The sequence below is a fragment of the Mesocricetus auratus genome, unplaced genomic scaffold (genome assembly GCF_017639785.1).
Source record: "Mesocricetus auratus isolate SY011 unplaced genomic scaffold, BCM_Maur_2.0 Super-Scaffold_100022, whole genome shotgun sequence".
NCBI classification, from domain to species: Eukaryota; Metazoa; Chordata; class Mammalia; order Rodentia; family Cricetidae; genus Mesocricetus; species Mesocricetus auratus.
This window is the reverse complement of record NW_024429203.1, coordinates 24,099,450-24,119,000: the sequence shown is the minus strand read 5'-3', so window position 1 is coordinate 24,119,000 and position 19,551 is coordinate 24,099,450. Positions and strand designations below refer to the sequence as shown.

The 19,551-nt window shown below is 49.2% G+C and overlaps 1 protein-coding gene across 2 annotated transcripts in view; it reads right to left on the bottom strand.

Moving 5' to 3' along the window:
* Dscaml1 (DS cell adhesion molecule like 1) overlaps window positions 1-19,551 on the bottom strand; it is a 322,600-nt gene that overhangs the window by 286,652 nt on the left and 16,397 nt on the right. For both annotated transcript variants that reach the window (XM_013113019.3, XM_013113020.3), the window contains exons 2-3: window positions 19,198-19,515; window positions 16,190-16,336 (exon numbers count right to left, since the gene is read on the bottom strand). In XM_013113019.3, coding sequence (XP_012968473.2) covers window positions 16,190-16,336; window positions 19,198-19,515 — 465 coding nt within the window. The remainder of the gene's footprint in view (window positions 1-16,189; window positions 16,337-19,197; window positions 19,516-19,551) is intronic.

Below are 19,551 nucleotides of genomic sequence, written 5' to 3'. Positions count from 1 at the left end.
AGAACTCTAAAGGTAAGGACATGTAGGTCTATATATTTATCCCAAGTTCTTTTCCAGTGATTGCTTGCATGATGGAGGTCTAGCATGCCTGACCATCTTCATGCACAGGTACCAAGAACACCTCAAGTCCCATGTTGGTTAGATGCCTGTGTGTAATAAAGGAGGTACATAATCAGGTCTTACACACACACGAGAGAGAGAGAGAGAGAGAGAGACAGACAGACAGACAGACAGACAGACAGACAGACAGAGACACACAGACAGAGACAGAGAGAAACAGAGACAGAGACAGAGACAGAGAGAAACAGAGAGAGAGTGACAGAGAGAGACAGAGACAGAGACACAGAGAGCACACTAATTCTGCACTCTTTGTAAACATGAAAAGATAGCCTGATTTCAGAGGACCTCAGCAAGAGTCTACCTCATGGAGGTTGAGACCAATGCCCTCATCCTGCAGTTAAAAAATGCTTTTTTTCCCACTGTTTTCTCTTTTAAGACTGAGTCTTACTACGTATCCCAGGCTGACCTCAAATTCAAGATCCCCCTGCTGCAGTTGCCCGAGTGCTAGGATTATAGTCATGTACCACCATGTCCAGCTACCAGGGCACTTCCTGAGACTTGGATCCCAGGTCCAATCAAGGCTGCAGATGGCATCTTTATACATCAGCCAAGGGATTGGGCTCAGTGATTTTCAAGGCTCCTTCTGGGTCTTACAAAGCAGTTTTGCCATCTGTATGTACCACCTGGGCACTCAGTGAGGGGAAGGGTGAAATAGAAGAAGCGACAGGGGCAATCACTGTTTCAGGGCAAACTAGTAAAGGTAAGTGCCTCTAGGAGCCAGAGCAAGACAAGCATCTGGCAGTCCCTATGGGCCTCTGCCCGGGAGACCTCAGCTTCACAGATCCCAGGGCAGGGTCTAAGGACGTTGTGGGTGGGGCAGGAGATCACTTTTCCCTCTCTGGTTTCTCTGTGTACTGAGAGTCCAGCTCCCAGCTTTCTGTTGTAACATGAGCTGGAAACAGGGAGCAGCCTATCCAAGGGGTTAATTATGGGTGCTTCTCCTGGCATCCCATCTCCAAACCACTCTCCCTTTCCCAGCTGGCCACTCATCTGACTATGTGCAACTGTTGATCACCTGTGGCCAGCACCTAGGACAAAGGGCTGCTAGGACCCTCCCCAACTCCTGACATCGGGAAAACAGAGAACACCCGGCTGTGCAACCCCATTAATCCTCCTGGTGTTCTTAATTTTCAGTGGCCTCACGCTGGGTCTCCAGGCTCTCGTTAAACAGAGAAGCAGATTATGGCTGGTCCCACGGCAGATACATTTCTCCTCCTCTCATATTTATACCACCTTTATCGTTGTTATTTAACAACTACTGCACACCAATCCTGCCCAAAGTGGCTCCAGGAAAGGGTTTAAGAAACAAGTATCCACAGAGCAGAGCTGAACGGGTGATGTGTGCTCTGGCCTCTCCCCCTAAGGCCACATCTCCAGAATCAGCCACCTTCCCACCCATAACCCTGAAATATCACAGAGAGACCCAAAGCTTATGTCAGCCTTCTATAACTTTGTACCCTGCCATGAAATAAATGGCTTTTTAAATGAACTATAACATGCATATTTAAAAAATAAGAACATAAAAATAAAGAGCCCTGTGTTTATTTTGACTCTGCTTTCCTCAGATCATTTTTAGAAGAAACCGTTTAGAAAATAAGACATTCTGAAAAGCCGTTGTTTCTCTTTCCTGAGCCATCGCCTCTTCCTTGAAGGTAGGCACTGCTCTGAATGTGGCGTTTATTGTCCCATGCATGTTGGGATGCTCTTGCTGCATATGTGTATACCTAGAAACATTACAGAGGGCAGACTTTCAAACTTTATACAAATGGAACCATACTGCTTTCATGCTCCTGCAATGTGCCACCACACCCTCCCTCACTTGCCACCCTCCCTGCAGCGTGTCCAGGCTGGCTTGTGAAGTTCTGCAGCCCGTGTTTCCCCTGCAGTACAGCACTTTACTGTACGCACTACGCAGACTGCATTACCCACACTGGTTTCTAGTGTCTTTGCTATCATTGTTAGGAATATGGCCTTGACGGATCCCACAGTGGGCGAGGGACAAACGGCGGTGAGTGGGGTACAGAGAGACCTACAGACAGAACTTCTATGGAAAGTTTGCTGGGGGAAGGTAAGGGAATAAGAGGAGGGAAGAGAGAAGAGGGAGAGAGACAGAGATAGAGAGAGACAGAAAGAGCTGCCTCCTCACAGAAACAACAGAAAGAGAGCAAGAGAAAGTGGGCAGGGCTTGCCTCTTAAAGGAACCTCCGCACCTGCGTACAGAGCCAAGCCTGCCATTCTCAGAGGGGTAATGCACTTTGCCAAGTTTCCAAGGGGTAGGGCCAGGTTTGCCTGGATTACAACAATCATCAGCATGGATATTGCTACATTGTCCATCCCATTTCTTTGTGCCCATTGTGTGAGGGAGGATTTTTTAAAAACACATTGGAATGTTTTTCTGCTTCCCCATTGTAGGGCACCAACCTGTCACCATATCCCCAGTACCCAGTGTGACTTGATAGAGTCTGTTGAGTTGCATGGAGCAGGAAGGGACTGAAGGGCTTCATCTGTTCTGGCCTTTCGCTTGCAGATGAGGAAAGTAACATGCAGTGTGGGGCCCTGCCATTGCTTAGAGATGAAGGAAGCAGAAAATAGAACCTTCTGCAAGCTTCCTACGTGCTTAGAGGTATACCAGTATACTCTGAGACACCACATGACTATAAGAAGAAACTATGCAAAGGAGACGGGGAGGGGAGGAACAGATATGAAGGGTCAGACCTGAACACCTGGTCTCTTCTGTGAGCTCTCACACTAGTCCCAGCCTCATACTACAGACCCCAATCTGCGTATGCTTAGACAGGTCTGAGAGCTGAACATACGGCCCTAGGTTGAGGTCCAATGGCATCCTGGGGAATAAAGTCCAGATATGAGGCCTATTTCCTGAAGTCTTCTGTTCACCTCCTGCAGATCGTCCAGCCCTGTGGAGGATCTTGGAGCCAAGCGCCAGGTAGCCCCAGTGGAATGTCTTGTGAGATTAGGTACCCTCAGGAACACAGGTCCCAGGAGGGCAAAGTGGTCACATCAGTGTGTGCACTGGCCCCTCCCTTTCTTTAAATATTCAGAATTAGTTTGGATAAAGCAGTTCTTACAAGGCCTGTCACACGGCAAGGGCTGTGTGCTTTATGGTATCCCCAAATCCCATGCAATCCTGAACCCCCTCCTCTCCCATCCAGCCACTACTCCCTGGCATCATGGAAGGCATCTCTCTTAGCCTCGGTCACCTAAAAATAAAAACAAATATCAAACGAGACCAGACAGCCTGAAAGGGCCTTGAGAAAGTGAATTCGGTCAGTAGAAAGAAAGCTGTAGTTGTGGTTTATAGTCTGACTAAGCATGTCTTCATTAATTATAGGTTCCCATCATAAGGAAACAGATGAAATGTTCTGGAAAACATAAGGTCATACCTAAGCCTAGGCCTGTAGAGGGTCTCACTTCAGCACAGAAGCTGCCCCTGGGGCCTGACCCTTTCAGGGAACTAGAGAGATACAGTAGTTGCCAGGTCTCTGTATGCTCATCTGCAAATGAAGGCTCAATATGAGAATCAAATTTAATGCTTACCAAAGTATGGTGTAGGCTGTCAGAGCACAGTATTATTACCAAAGGCTAAGAATCTTGAGACCAAATGCTTTAGATTTTGGAATATTTGTATACATACACTGAGGTTTCTCCAGGAGGAGACCCAAGTCTAAATACTAAAGTCACTTCCATTTCAAGCACACCTTGTATCCATAACCTGAAGGTAATGTCACACAGGGTTTTTAGTGTGACTGTCTTATTGCTGAGATCCATAAAAGAGACCAGGTGTGGAATTTTCTATCTGTGACATCGAGTTGGTTATTGTTTAGCTATTTCCTCAGAACTGAAACATTTCTCCCTTCGACTCAGGAAAGAGGGGGAAGCTCATAAAACCCCTGAGGTGAGTCAGGAAGTTCAGAAAGAAAAAAGATTCATAAGGCCCCTCCTGGAGAGTCCACAAGTGGTGAACATTTGCTATGGAGAGGAGACCCTCCGGTGAAGCTGCCAGCAAGCTGTGCCGGAAGCTCCAGGGATGCAACGCTTCCAGTTATCGCCCATACTGGGGTAGCTTTTGAGTGATGAAGCTTGGTTTCGAGACACCCATACTCCAGTAAGTAACCCCATAAACTCACTGGCTCCCTAGACTGTCACTGATGGAGAGAATAGACTTTTGTTCATGTCTCCCCTGGAAAAGTCCCACAACATTGATGATCAAAACACTTCAGGTTTGGGCATTACTCCAGAGTTCTAGTTTTTGTATTGGTAATGCTATAAATTATAGGACCAAGAAGGGGACGAGAGCATGATGGAAGTGTGGGATGTGGGAGAAAGGTTGATCCGTGTCCCACCTCCCCAAGGATGCCTAGCAACAACCTCAGGGAAATTCAGAAGCAGACATGGACTCCGTTACCCAGGCTGAGGGCCACCTGTCCTTTCCCTGAAATACCACTGGACATTCCCCCACCCCACTCAAAGTCTTCAGTGACTGCCCATTGCCTTCAACTACACACGGCTCATGCAGCATCAGCCACTCCTACCACTGATCCCTTCTGAGCCACAGTCAAGTCAGACTGTTCCCTAAGCACAAGCCGTGCTTTGGGGCTCCCCGGGAGCTTACTCCTGTGGTTTTCTTCACCTGGAGCCCACCTGTGATGGTGTGTGTGTGTGTGTGTGTGGCTGTGTGTGTGCATTCGCACGCACGCACGCTCGCATGCGTGGACACCCGTGTTCTTGAAAGCTCCCGGGTGACTCTAAAGTTGACATCTGGCAGGTCTACAACTCTCCTCTGTAGCAAATAAGCCTACAGTGGGTATATTCTGCAGGACTCTTGGGAAAGGTGCCTTGTCTAAACATGAGGGACGCCTCCCTAACTCTGGACCAGAGAAATGAATGTCACTTACACATTTATCACACACTGCCTCGGGTTGGGGTCACCAGCATCCTGAACTCATCTTGTTTGTCAGACACTAAGCGCCTCAAAAACAGAATTAGTGCTCCCTACTTACGCCCACTCTCTGCCCGCCCTTCCATGCCCAATAGGCCCCATCAAATGATGGGCCGATGCTATCCAGAAAATTCCAAACACTTAAAGAGTGGATGGGAACTGCCCTCTTTGTTCAGCTAGCCCTCCCAGCCCCTAGTTCATGAGGTGCACCCCAAGAGGGATGCTCCAAGATGCCATTTGCCATGACAGGAAACCACGGTGTCTCCCTCAGGTCTCTGCTCTGGGAATTGCTAGAGTTCTAGGCAGGTGCCAAAGTATAAAGCAATGTGTGTGTGCGAATGCTCACACATACATATTCAGTATGAAAAAATTATATTGTACATACTGTTTATACATGTGCATACATACCTATTTTTAGTTTCTTGGGTGTGTGGGAAGAGGAATTCCCCCACCCCGATCCCTTGGGGTCCTCAAGCAAAGACCCCTGGGAATCACTGTCTGCATAACACAGCATCTTGTACACAGGAAGTGCTCAAAAAACATTTGTTAGATTAAGTAATGAAGTAAAAATTCAGTCAGTTGGGGTTGCTTATGCCAACATATGGGAAGGAACTGACTCAATATACGGTGCCACACAGCTACAGTCTGCTATGTCCAGCCACATCTCAAGGGAAGCCTCTACAACCAGCTTCCTTAGAAGATGTCTTGTAGTGGTATGCTCTGGAACATTCTAGATTCTAGAATGGAGGTGCTGAGCCTTTCTAACGCTGCGACCCTTTAATACAGTTCCTTATGTGATGGTGACATAGCCATAAAATTATTTCGTTGCTACTCCATAACTGTAATTTTGCTATTGCTATGAATTACAAAGTAAACATTTTTAGAGATAGAGGTTTGCCAAAGTGGTTGAGACCCTGTCTAGAGCTCCTGTCAAGCTCCTTCCCATTATGCATCTTGCTCAGGGAGACTTCGGCCATGTGCTTTAAGAAGGAAGACGTTTGCTTCACAAAGTCTCAGATAGCCCACAAGACTGCTGGGAGAGCCAACTCACTCTGCATCTAGTTGGCACCAAAATTCCTAGGCAGAATCCAGACTCACAGCCCCAGACCCCATCCTGCTCCACCACCATCCTCTTGGCCCCTCACTTTCACCCCTTTCAGCCCCCTCGTGTCTTCTCAGCTCACTCAGACCCTGTGCCCCTAAAGGCATGGGTGTGAGACAGTGTTCTCAGCCCCACACCTCCGTAATCCTGCAGTGAAGTGGGGGGGGGGGGGCTCAGGCGTGAGGGGAACCTATCTCCAGCTTAGAGACCTTGGCCCAAAGCACTGTACCCTCCCCTTCTCCACTGCATTGCATCCCTCCTAAAGGCAGGAAGTAGGGATTGAATACAGGCTCCTGTGTTTGAACTCAGTCCCTAGCTGGTGGTGCTGTTGAGGGAGGATGTGCAGCCCTAGCTGGAAGAAGTGGATCATATAGTTGGGAGGGGGTGTGGATGGGTGTGTGGATAGGGGTGGGTGTGTGGATAGGGGTGGGGTGTGTGTGGATGGGTGTGTGGATAGGGGTGGGTGTGTGTGGATGGGTGTGTGGATAGGGGTGGGTGTGTGTGGATGGGGGTATGGGTAGGGGTGGGTGTGTGTGGATGGGGATATGGGTAGGGGTGGGGTGGGTGTGGATGGGGAGTATGGATAGGGGTGAGGGGTGTATGGATATGGTGGGGGTGTGTAGATAGGGGTGAGGGATGGATAGAGGTTGGGGCATGGATGGGGTGGGGTCTTTGCGGTTTATAGCCCTGCCTCGCTTCCTGTCTTCTCTATGTTTTCTGCTCTCTGAAGTTGCAAGTAAGCAGCCTCATGCTCCTGTGGCTGCCTCCTGGATCCATGCCTGCCAACACACTTCTCCCCCATGCACTCTACCTTCATACTGAAAACTAAAACAAGCCCCCTCCCATAAGCTGCTTTTTGCAGGTAACAGAAACGAGAGGAGTAACTGACACAGAGAAGGCTTGCAGACACAGGCTTTGCAGGTCCCACAGCATAGTCAGATGCCAGGTGGCCACCAACACAGGAGCACGTACCAGGGAGCTGCCTGCTTCTGCCACATCATCGGGATGTCTGACCACTCTTTTCCTTGTAGCCCTGAGGGCCACATGAGTCCCTGTAAATAGCTTCTCGTCCACCTGTTCACGCCTCTGTGTTCACACTTCTGTGTTCACACTTCTGTGTTCACACCTCTGTGTTCACACCTCTGTGTTCACACCTCTGTGTTCACACCTCTGTGAGCCTTCTTCACAATCCAGTAGATTCATTGGACCAACAGAGAAATGAAGGCCTGGGGTGGAGGAGGGGGGGTGTGAGGCCTGCCCAAGGGTGTATCACCAGGAAGTGCTCCACTGGACTCTGGTTTTGAAGTCTTAACCCCAGGAACTTCTGAGGCTCCACCTAAGCACTTGACCAAACTCCTTGGGACGCCAGCTCTGGTCCAAGGACTTGCTGCATGTCTGCCTAGCAGTAGGATGATCAATGTTCTGCATACACAATGTCTATATGAAGAGAACAGATCTGCATGAGAAAACGTCATATATATGGAGAATAGATTTCCCCTATATTACATACAGGAAAAAAGAATGTAATTTCTCATCCTCAAAACAGCACTGTGTGTGCTGGGCATGGTGGCACACGCCTTTAATCCCAGCACTTGGGAGGCAGAGGCAGGCGGATCTCTGTGAGTTCAAAGCCAGCCTGAGAGTTCCAGCCCAGTCAGAGCTACACAAAGAAACCACGTCTTGAACAAACAAAAGACAAAACAAACAAAAACCTGGTTACTTCAAAACTCTACAAGGCTAAAGGGCTTGCCAAGCCATTTATGGAAAGCGAGGAGCGGGGTCAGATTAGAACCCTAGTCCCTGAACCCCAATCCTACGTTCTTTGCCATGCAGCGTCATCCTTTCAGGAACTCCAAACAAGTCTTGCCAGCTTGGGGAGTACAAAGGAGCAGTGACTTCATCCCAGCCACTGTAGGGCCAAGTAGCACTATGCACATTCTTTTCTTGAACCCACTCCCTTTACCACCCAGACCACACAGCCAACCACTACCCTAGATAAACCTTCTTCTAATCATCAAACAGAAATGTCTAAGTGTCTACTGTGTGCTGACACACAGCCTTACAGATGCTGATCCCTCACCTTCAGCCCAGCCCACTCATCCTCAGCACTCACAACCTTGGCACCATCTCCACATGACTGGCCGTGGCTGCAGCTGTGGCCGTGGCCGTGGCTCTCACTGTGGCAGAGACAGCTTATGGATACGCCACAGAGTTCGAAATCACAGGCTTGGCAGGAAGTGGCATCTATACATAGCTCCGCCATTCTGCAAGCGCTGTTGGCTCCTTCTGAATAAATGCTACCCTATATTAAATGCCAGGATTCGGCAAGCAATGCTGCCTGTTTGCAATGCGATTGAGAACTGAAGGTAAGATTGATTCTGATGTGAGCACTGGCAAAGCAAATGGGTTTTTGAAAACCCTATAATTTCCCTGCAACCCTTGACTTCACTAAACACACATTTTTAGACTGCAGCACAGTTAGGTAGGCATTAAACAAAAATGAGGTGGTCTAATGATGATTTATGTATAGGATAACCTTCTATAAAGAATTCTGCTCTGATTTCAGGGTAACTTACAGAGGTGCCAACTTAACCAAACAATGCCGCTTGTTCTGTGTCCACTGTCGCAGCGTGATCCTGGGGCAGGGCGTTCGCCTGCAACTGCCTTAAATCTGCGGAAATTCACCCAGTGGGTGCTCTGGAAATGCAGCGCCTGCCATGAACTAAGTGGAAAAGCAAAGCACGACACATGCACACACCGCCAGAGGCACCTGCGAACACAGACATTTCTGCTTGACTGGGGAGCGAGGCTGATGGCTCTGGAACCAACCAACTGGCGGATGACTGCAGAACAGGCTGCCTGCTGGGACATTGGAAGGAGTCCCGGGGAGCCAGACAAGCACAGAGCCTCCAGAGCTCCTGGGATGAAGGCTGCAAACCAGAGTCCAGTTGAGCTCCTCCTGGTGGCATGGCCTTGGGAAGGCCTTCCAGCCCCACCCCAAGCCTTAGTTCACTGTTCAGTGAGTCCCTTTATCTCACACAGATGTGGTTGGGAGGACTCAGAGATAGGATACCTGTGAATGCGCTTGGTTTCTGCACTGAGAGCAGGGCAGAAAAAGGCAGTGCTGAACACAGATGGCAAGCTAGCCCAAGAGGAAAGTCATACTGCGCTGGCTGGAGCAGGTGGCTGACCTCCATGACCTCAGACCCTTGACATTGGAATGTGGGTGGTAAGAGAACCTGCTAGGTAGGACGTGTGTGGAGATGAAATGACCCAGGAGGGGCGCATATCACCGGGGGTGTGAATGCTGGGCACTGCCCATTGATTTCTTCCCATCCATTATTATGTGGTCATCCTTCAGCATGAGCCACCAGATCGGGGAAAGGGCGTTGTTGTGGTTCCTCGGGGGTCTCCTTTGAATCTCTAACGTGCAAAGTGTGTTGAATTTAAGGGGTTTCTTTCGTTTCTGCTTTTGAGACAGCATCTCATGCAGCCAAGGCTAGGCTAAACTCCTGACCCTTCAGTCACCACCTCTCAAATGCCATGAAATATGTCATCACAATCGGTTTTTAACAAAATCTGTTTAAAGACTGCAGAAGACAGGACATCCTCTCTGTACCTGAGGAGAGAATCTAGGACTATTTGAGTCCCGTGTTCCCTTAGTCACCAAAGCAAAGAGAAAGGAAAGAGGTGGCTGTCTTTCCTCCAAGTATCTGCCCTCACAAAAGAAACAATGACAGCTGAAAGGCCCTGGACAACCCCAGAGTCATTGTCATGAGGAAGGAGCTGCTTGGGGTCCAGGAGCAAAGAGTTCCAGGTTTTGCCTGCTGGAAGCTGTGTGCTCTGGAGCACATTACCTGGTCTCTCTGGTGTCATTTTCTTTAAACCTGCAAGTGGAGGTGTTTCCCTCACAGACTCACCAGGAGAATGAAATGAGACATGAAAATGACTGTCACAAGGCCCTACAGATGGGCACTTTAATACACATTCATTTTCTGCCTTTTAATTTCTCTTCTCTCTGCACAAGTCACTAAACCTAGCTGTGTACCCTCATAAGAAAGATGGGCACAGTAATAATTATGGAGGAAACAAGAAAACCCAGCAGTGTGTTACAAACTGTTGTTCAGAGGGAACGCTTATCCCTAAGCTGGGGCCTGAGCACACAGAACAGACAGAGCCGGGGAAGGAGCTGATGTTCACTGTGTTGTAGCTCACCTTCGTTGTTCCCGGGTTTGCATCAAGGGACTGCCAAGCATAGGCGAGTCTGAGATGCCTAACACCACATATCCAGGCGTTTGGTTCTCCCCATCTGACCAGATAGGACCGTAGAACATTTAAGTTAAAAAACAAAACAAAACGGGATCTTGGTCATCTGTCCGTGTCTTTGTAACTTTCTCAAGACTGACAGACTCTCCTGGAACATCCTGGCAATGCCACCCATTTGCTGTGCAGCCTTAGGCAGGCCTCTCACTTCCTGCCTCCAAGGGTCAGTTCTACGGCAGGCACTGCGTCCTCATTGCTGACCACCTCCCCTGAGCATCAGAGCAAAGGGGCTGGGTGGAGCCATATCCCAGAGGGTGCCTCACTCCTGGAGGAGGGGTGACACAGGTTCTAAAACACCACCAATGACCCTAGACAGGAACTGATAAAGCTAGCAGAGGATGCGGAAGAGGGTCCCTGGGAAAGGGCCAGTCTGGGTGGTGATCAAATCCCGTCCTAGCAGGCGTCAGAACAGAATGGTGTTTGAAAATACTTTGGAGGATGGGTAGAATTTAGACAAAGAAAGTGGCAAGCTTGAGTAAATAAATAAATAAAATCCCCCATGAGTCATTAAAACTGTGTGCCCTAAACATGTGCAGCCAGAAACTGGCCTGACAACATAGATCTAGGCCTGAGTCTGATACCAGCCACCAAGAAGTATCAGCTCTGTGACCCGGGGGCCTCTCCAACCCTGACAGTCTGTAAATCCAGGAGGTCACTTGTAGCCTACTTGTGGCCCCTTAAAGGGTTCCTGGGACCACCATCCCATTTGTGTCCCAACTTAGAACAGACACACATGATTGAAGAAGGTTTAAGGTCAGTATGTATGAACTGTAATTCATAAAGCAAATCTGCATTCCAGAGCCAAAACCAGCTTACATCTGTTTACTGCAGTGGGATCATCTGTCTCTAAGCATCAGAGCTGAGGCAGGAGGTCAGTGCTCAGTTCCTGGGTCATAACTCAGTTTCCTATATCTCCACTAGAACCAAGAGCTGGTGTCCTCTACAGCCTTCATGTGAGAATGGTTATCCTATCCACTGGTCTCCAAGCTAGAAATCTGCTGTCTGTCAGAAAGACCAGAGCCTCTGGTCACTGAACACACAAATCCATGCCACAACTCAATCAGCTGTGTGGCCCTGAGGAAGATGCTTAACTTCCTTGGGCCTGTATATCGCCTTTTATAAATGGGGGGACATGATCTGTCTTAAAAGGTGATTGTGAGGATTAGAGATAGAATACGTGAAATGCCTAACCCAAAAAGAGGGCTCCATACATGACAGGCATCACCCTTAATCTTGTTATCTTTATCACTCTGTTGCAGTGTTATGCTGGTCCCGGGGGTAAAATAAAATAATGGGAAGAAAGTATTGCACACCCTCCTGTGCAGATGGATAGAAATAATGGGAACAGAGCCGAAGGAGCTGTAACATCTGCTGCAGGCTTGTGGTATATACCCATGGAAGGGTACATGTGGGCACCAAGATCCAGGAGAAAGGAGGCGTAGGGTCTTGATAGGAAGAGGACATGAGTAGATAAGTTAGGCCAGAAGAAGAGCGGAGACAAATGGAGAGAAATGTGGCAGTCCATGGAAAACCTTGGAACCCTTTAGTCTGGATAGCCGGGCAAGGCAACGTCTAATGAGAATCCTTGAAGCAAGAGCCTTTTCAGAAAGGTCCCCTCCCTGACAGATTCCCTTTGTCCCTGCTTTCCCCCTCCCCCAAGATGCAGAGTCTCTGATGAACCCCCATCCTGGACGAAGGCCCAGTGACAGCTTAGCATCCAAGAGCCCCAATCCACACCAACAAGGCAGCTCAGCCAGGCTCATCTTCCAGGGCAGCAGGGGATACATCTGGCTGGCATCTGAGCTGTGTCCAAAACTCCCCACTGGGGCTAAGAAAGCCAGTCAGAATGCTGGGGAAGAGCATGCTGGGAAACTCCCACAAGGAGCCTGCATCGATATAATCAGGTCTGGTGGAAATTAAAAGCTATTAGGAACAGGGCCGGATTTATCTTTATATCCAATAACATGCATTGTAATGGTGATCATGCAGATGGGAAATTAAACCACATCTTGGCTTCACTGAAGGCCTTAATTCTGATCTATGCGTGTACACTGCCCTTAGTCCTCTTATGGCCAACCTGCCCGCTCCGAAGAGATGGTTTTACCCCCCCCCTGCTTACACAAACGCTCACACACACACACACACACACACACACACACACACACACACACACGGTACTCTAGGAGGAACATTGGGGTAGGAGTCTGGTAGGTCAAAGATTTTACATGCACTTTTAGAAGACCAGATTAAAAACCAGCAAACAGCTGATGCAGGAGAGGTTGGGAAGGCAAGTGGAGACAGGAGCAATAGTTGGCTGAACCGTCTCTCTAGCTTCTTCCAGCTCTGAGAAACTATAGCAAAAAGCTGGATAGGGCTTTGGTAGCCAGCTCCAACAGCATATCTTGCCAGGAAGGGCAGCCTGTGAACAAATACTCAACTCCCAGAGCTTGTTTAAATATCGGGTTCCATCAAGAAGAGGCACAGGAGGCCTTGCTCCCATTCTGTGGCCAACAGGCCCTTCCTCTCAGGGAACATGCTTTTTCCAAGGAGGATGCTTTCTGAGACCTCAAATGGTCCACCCCAGTGTTCTGGCTTTCCTTTGGCTTTCCAGCACCTGTTCCTGCTGGTCCTGGAGTGTAGAACATTAGAGACTAACCTATGGATCCAGAGATCAAAGTAAACACAGGGTCCCTGCTCCAGATGCTAACCCTGCTGCAACCGTTCTCCGCTTTCAGACCACACTATTGCCTCCTCCATGGAAAGAAGCTGCTTCCTGCTGCCACAAAACACGTACCTAAATGTACAGAATGTATACACACTGGAGTATAAAAGCACTATTTTACAAAATTGTATAAACTACTTGCATTTTCCAAAATTAAATCATATGGCACGTGTCCCACTCTCTGGTCCTCACCTACAGAGACCAGGCGCAGCCAAGCCCCACTGTCTCCAGTTCCCCTGGGTTCTCCCAGAGGCATATGAGTTAGACTCAATGTATCAGGAAAACTGTCCCAGAACCCAACAAATAGCTAGAGAAGGATCTAGTATGATTATGGTTGGAGCTAGAAGGCTAGGCAAGAGAGGGAAATCCTCCAAGACCAAAGGAAAGAAAGATGGTCTACCAAAGTTTAACACGGTCCTGCAGATTAACATCAAGGCCACTTCTCCGGTAATTATACCCTTTGGGACTACCAACTTGGTCCTAACATCAAAGACGGCTCTGAAGCACCAACTACAAGGGTACCTGTGAGAGCTTGCTGCCTCCAGCTCGTGGGCACATAAGCTAGTCAACCTTCCCTCCCCACCTGCTCTGGCTACCTGGTACGTACCAGCTTGTCCTCATGCCCCTATCTGTCCAGCCTGCCTCCCAGAATCCCTCAGAATTCTCAAGCAGCCATTCCTTCCTCACTAGACACTGAATGAGCCCTTACTGTTGTGAGTACAGAGGACAATGTGTTAGGGTGTAAGGATGCATGCAAAAAAGCAACACTGTGGTCATTCCTAGGAGACATACAAGGTCAGCAACATAGTAGAAATACACACAGCATACCAGGAACCAGTGGAAACAATGAAGAACACTGCCTTACACTTAAACAATAGCAGCTACAACATCCTCAGAATGTCAGGCAACATTCTGAACATTGCATATTTTTATTTCAACCCTATAAACCCATCCCACCCTTGCAGGGAGCCAGACCCTATGAATGCAGACAACTCACCCAGCTAGTCAGCAATGGAGTAGGCTTCCATTGCAGGCAGTCTGGCCCCAGATTCTAGGTTCTTAATCACTACCTGAATTTGATTCCACCAGACTATCCCTTTAAAAACGAACAGTATTTTCTCCAAAGCTCTCACTGCCTATAGCACATGGTACCCGAGAAGCTGGGCACATGTGTGCACACAGGGAAGCACAAACTTGGGGAAAATCCTGCTTGGGTTTCTGCCTCGTCTCAGTAATGGACACGTGATCTGGAAGAAATTGAGCTCCTCCTCTGAGCCTAAGTTTTCTCTTCTGTAAGTGGAAAGGGAGAAAATACACTTCTGGGATTTCTATGAGGTTAAAACAAGATGATGTATGAAGTGTCAGCCCGGTGCCAGGAAAATAGTAAGTACTCGAAAAGTTTTAATAATAAATTATTATTTTAATGGACATAATGCTTCATCCATAAACCCAAGTGAATAAGAAATACCACATTTCCTTGTGGTCTTTAAATGCCTTAAGCCTGACTTTGCTAGAACTGCAGGGATCCCGGTGCCCATCATTTCTGAGGCCTCCCCAGAGATGTGCGAGCATCCACCAGCCCATGCTTGCTACGTGAACAATGCCTTTGGATCTTTGACCGTGTTTGCCATGTCTCATGTGGGACCTCAGTCCCAGCCTTCTAGACTCCCACAGATGCTCCCCTGAGGTCCAAGCACTTCTTCTACAGGCATCCACAGTACCATTCCCAACCCTGGATTCCTTCTCTCTTTGGTCTCTTTTCCTTGGGGGCTTTCCTTCCAGACAGTTCCCAGTGACTTACAATTTTACAAAAAAAAAAAGAGAGAGAAGGCATCTGTATGTCGCATTGACTCTGCCTTGTTACCACCAGGCTGCTAACCTGTCTTGCACTGAGAGATATTTTCTCCCGGCCTCCTGCTTGGAACTGGGAGAAAGAAAGCAGTGAGAACACGGCACCTGTTTATGTCGTCATCTTATTTTTTTAAAAGCACCTGCCATGCTACCTACAAACATGTGAGCATAGGACCTATCCCACTGTACCCTAGATCCATCTAGAGAGCTCTAGTGCTGAGACCCAGGCCTGCTCCTGAGTGATCTGGATTCAGCTGACCCGAACATTGATATTTCAAAGATGCTGTTCACATCCCGGGGTGGAGGGGGCTTATTGAGATGAAGAATCCTGCTCCATCACAGGTTGCTATAGAGGCGTGTCATCCTCAACTAACTCTGAAACCATGGTCATTTCAGACAACTGGCTGAGAACCTTGGTGCTAACGGACTGCTTGAAGAGTCCTGGCCAGGATGTTTCACTTCACAGGAAGAACCTTCAAAGAGGAAGGGGATTGGAGGCCCTGTGGTGTGGGACAATGAAGGGTGGGTGGGCTTTTTTACTGGAGCCCTGAAGGCTGAACAAAGATTTAAGAGGTTCGTTTGTGAGGTTCCTAGACCTGCTTTCTGATAGAGGGACAATCCTTCTGAGGTGAAAATGAAACAACAGTCTAACCCAATTCCGATGTCAGTCACTGAGGGGGTCTTCTGACGTTTCAGCCAACTCATGAGAAAGCAGAAGTCCTGTATACACACTTCCTTAGACCTGGTTCCCCAAATATCCGGCCTCATCACCCTAGTCACACACACACAGCACAAATGTGCCCTGCCTCTCCTACTTCCTCCACAGGTGGAATTGCGAAAGGCTCTCATAACTCAGGGCAAGTTCAAGAGGTACCCCAGTGATCAACGGCAGCCCTGCCTTGTTATAGATAGTGCAGGTCTCAGCACGCGGACTTTACCATCCCACACAGAGATGATCAGATGGACACCAAAGATGCTCATTTGCCAGAACTCCACGGAGCAGTAACAGATCAGTCCCTAAAGCCGTTGTCACAGTCTTGTTCCATTCATAGACCAATTCCGGCACCATCCACCACCCAGGCAGCTCTGCCAGCCACCACCCATGATTCCTTACCTGGAGTGATGGAGACTGTGTCTTTCTCCCAAGACACGACACTAACATATTCCTGCACTGAAGAGGGGATGAGGCACTTAAAGACGGCCACGTTGCCACGCATTGACCTTTGATCCTCCACCCGGACGGTGTAGGGTTCCCTGAAAACTGTGGGAGATTGAAAGAAGGGTGTCACAAGGTCACGGTGGTGGGAAAAGGGGACAGCAAGGGGACAGCAAAGGGTCAGAACAGTGATTAAAACCCAGAGTATACGAGCTAACGGCAGTGCGGGACTATTCCAATGTGTCCCGGGAAATGTAGTTCAGATATTGAGCTCTTCATGGGATTAGTGGTACCTGGTGGGCAGTGAAAGAGAATAATTGGAACTGGGGATGTCTGAGACAGGCATACAGTCCCATACCCTGCTCCCCTCCTACCTCTCATTGCTTCTGTCTTATTCTAACTTTGATCCTGATTTTAGGACCATCTTGTCCCTCCAGAGTCTATTCCTGCCCACTCCCAGCCCTGTGCTCATTTTTCACATGGTGTCACCTGCGGCCACTCATGAGTCACATCCTGCAGGTGGGCTGACCTTAACAGTGGGACGAAGAGCTCTGCCTATCCCATCCTCCTCAGTGTGGCCTCAGCCGGGGGCTCGCTTCTTCCTTCCGGCCTCTTCTCTGACAAGCAGAGCTTGACAATCCAGAGCCCCCACTGCCTACTGACCTTGTTCCCAGCAGACACCTGGGCAACATGCCCTTCTGCTCTCCTTGCCATGGTTGCCAGGGCGACACCCAGGGCCCTGGCATTCTCCCCACAAGCAGCGCACCTGCAGCCTCTCTGGCATCATCAAGGGCCTCTTTAATTGGTCATGCTTCCAGTGGACCTGGCCCTTCCCAGGCCTTCATCTTTCCTCTTCTCCAGGCAAGAGGAAAGGAGAGAGGGAAGGGAAGAAAGGGGGAGGGGAGGGGGTGGCTGCCAGGCTCTGGTCCAGTCCTCCTGTGGGTCTGGCAGCATCGCCTCCATGCAATCTCACAAAGGAGCCTGAGGGAGCCGCACACCAACCCTAGGGGGTCTTGGAGATGTAGTCCAGGTGGACACAAGTATATCAGACAAGGAGACCCTGAGCAGCATGGGAACTTTTGGACGCAAGTAAGTTAACCTTAAAGCCTCCATTTCCCCATCTGTGGAGCAGCACAAAAAAGTCCAGACAGGTACGAATTACTTCATTGACTTGACCTCATCATCACTAAGAAACCTGGCGTAGACTTACTATGAAGACCGATTCTAACTCGAGGAGGGGAGCGTGTAACCAGGAACATGACAGCCTTTGCCAGGGCTCCTGGTTATAGAGGCTTAAATCCAGGCTTCAAGGTTTCCAGCTCAATACTTGGGGTTGTATTTAGGGACCAAACAATGCAGAAGAGACACCTGCAGGATCTTGGGAGAGAACCCTTGTCCCAGCAGCATGGCCAGAAGTTGATCCCCAGGCCACCCAAGAGCACGGGGGTCAGGGCTCACCCCTCACACTCCCACAGCCTTGTTCTTGTGAGAGAAACCCTGTAGTGGGAAGTCAGAGTCCAGGAGTCCATCCTGTTACTGGGCCCGCCCACCCGGCCTGGCCAATAGGACTGAGGGACATACAGCACAGTGGAGCACACTGGTAGGCTTGGCCTCCTGCACCCAGATTCCCTTGTAAGAAAACCACTGCCCACACTTGGGCGTCTTACTGCTATCTGAGGCACTTCCTATCTGTATCAGAAGTATAGTGTGTTGTGATGACCTAGTTAAAGAGAGTGGATCAAAGCTTGCCACTCCTTCCAGGCCTGACCCACAGAGATGAGACTTTCTGTTTCAACCCTGCTTCGGGGCCTCTACGGACGCTTTGGAGATCCGGCTCTTTCACTGCGGAGGTTTTCCAGTATGAATTGTATTTAAATGGCAGTTCTCTGAGCTGTGCGGTACTTAGACGTTCATCAACCATGGGCTGGACAAATAACGTGTGGCCTAGTTACACAGTGAAATACTACACATCAGTGATAATGAGTAACCTTCCCCCACACACAACAGTGAGGATAAATTCCATGATGAGAAGAATGAGCTGACGATTCTAGAAGAGGCAGAATGTAGGCCTCCATTTCTGTAAAGCACGGACAAGGCAAACTATTCCAAGTCAGGACAGTGGCTGCCCTGAGGAGAACAGAGACCACAGAGAGGAAGGGGGAGACCTCTGAAGTGATGTGGGTGTAGCTCTGTGCTAGGTATTAGTTGAACTTAATGGAAATTGCTTCAGTTACATATGATAGCAAATGCTTTCCTTGATATAGTTCAGGAAAAGGAGATGTCTTTGTTTGGGTTTCTGTTGCTGCAACAAAACACCATGACCAAAAGGCAAGTTGGAGAGGAAAGGGCTTATTAGGCTTACACTTTAGGATTGCTATTCATCACTGAAGGAAGTCAGGACAGGAACTCAAACAGAGTAGGTTCCTGGAGACAGGAGCTGATGCAGAGGGCATAATGATGTGCTGCTTACTGGCTTACTCCTCATGGCTTGCTCAGCTCACCTTATAGAACCCAGGATCACCTGCTCAGGGATGACACCAGTCACCAAGGGCTGGGCCCTCCCCATTGTCACCAGTTGAGAAAATGCCTTACAGCTGGATCTCATGGAGGCACTTCCTCAGCTAAGGCTCCTTCCTCTTTGATGACTCTCGCTTGTGTCAAGTTGACACACAAAACCAGCTGGTTCAGGAGGTTTTAGAAAATCAAGCTCAAGCAACAGTTTCCTGTTTCAATAGTGAGCACTGTCTCACTTAACTCACAGGCAGTGCTGTGTGAGATAGGTACTCACTTTGAGTGAGCAGATGAGGTGCCTGCAGTAGGTGGCCAAGCTGTCCCCAAGTGAATGTTCTTTCCGTCTCTCACGCACTCACCACACACATACCCTCACAGTGCCAGCCTGCCCACCCCATTCTGCGCTGAGACCTCACTGGGAGCCACCGTCACAGTGCAGGTGTCTCGTCCCTCACCTGCTTTGATGCGAATGTTAGGGCTCCGGATCCTGCCGGCTGCATTCTCCGCAGTGCAGAAATAGTCATTGTCGTGTATAAAGCTATTGAAGGCGGACGGGGAGAAGGGGTAGAGCTGCAGAGTCCCGTTGGCATGCACATGCCGGATATGCGGCACATCGTAGATGTCGTCCCCCGTGGCCAGGTACCATCGGAGAGCCGCGTTGGGGGAGCCCGCGGCCGGGCAGGGCACCACCACACCCACAGAGCTGGAGAAGGTTACCTGCTGCAGGGAATCATTTACAAAGTAGAGGCTGGTGCCAACATCCTCAGGGCGGGCTGCAGGGGAGGCAAGGAGAGAGATTGGCCTGGTTA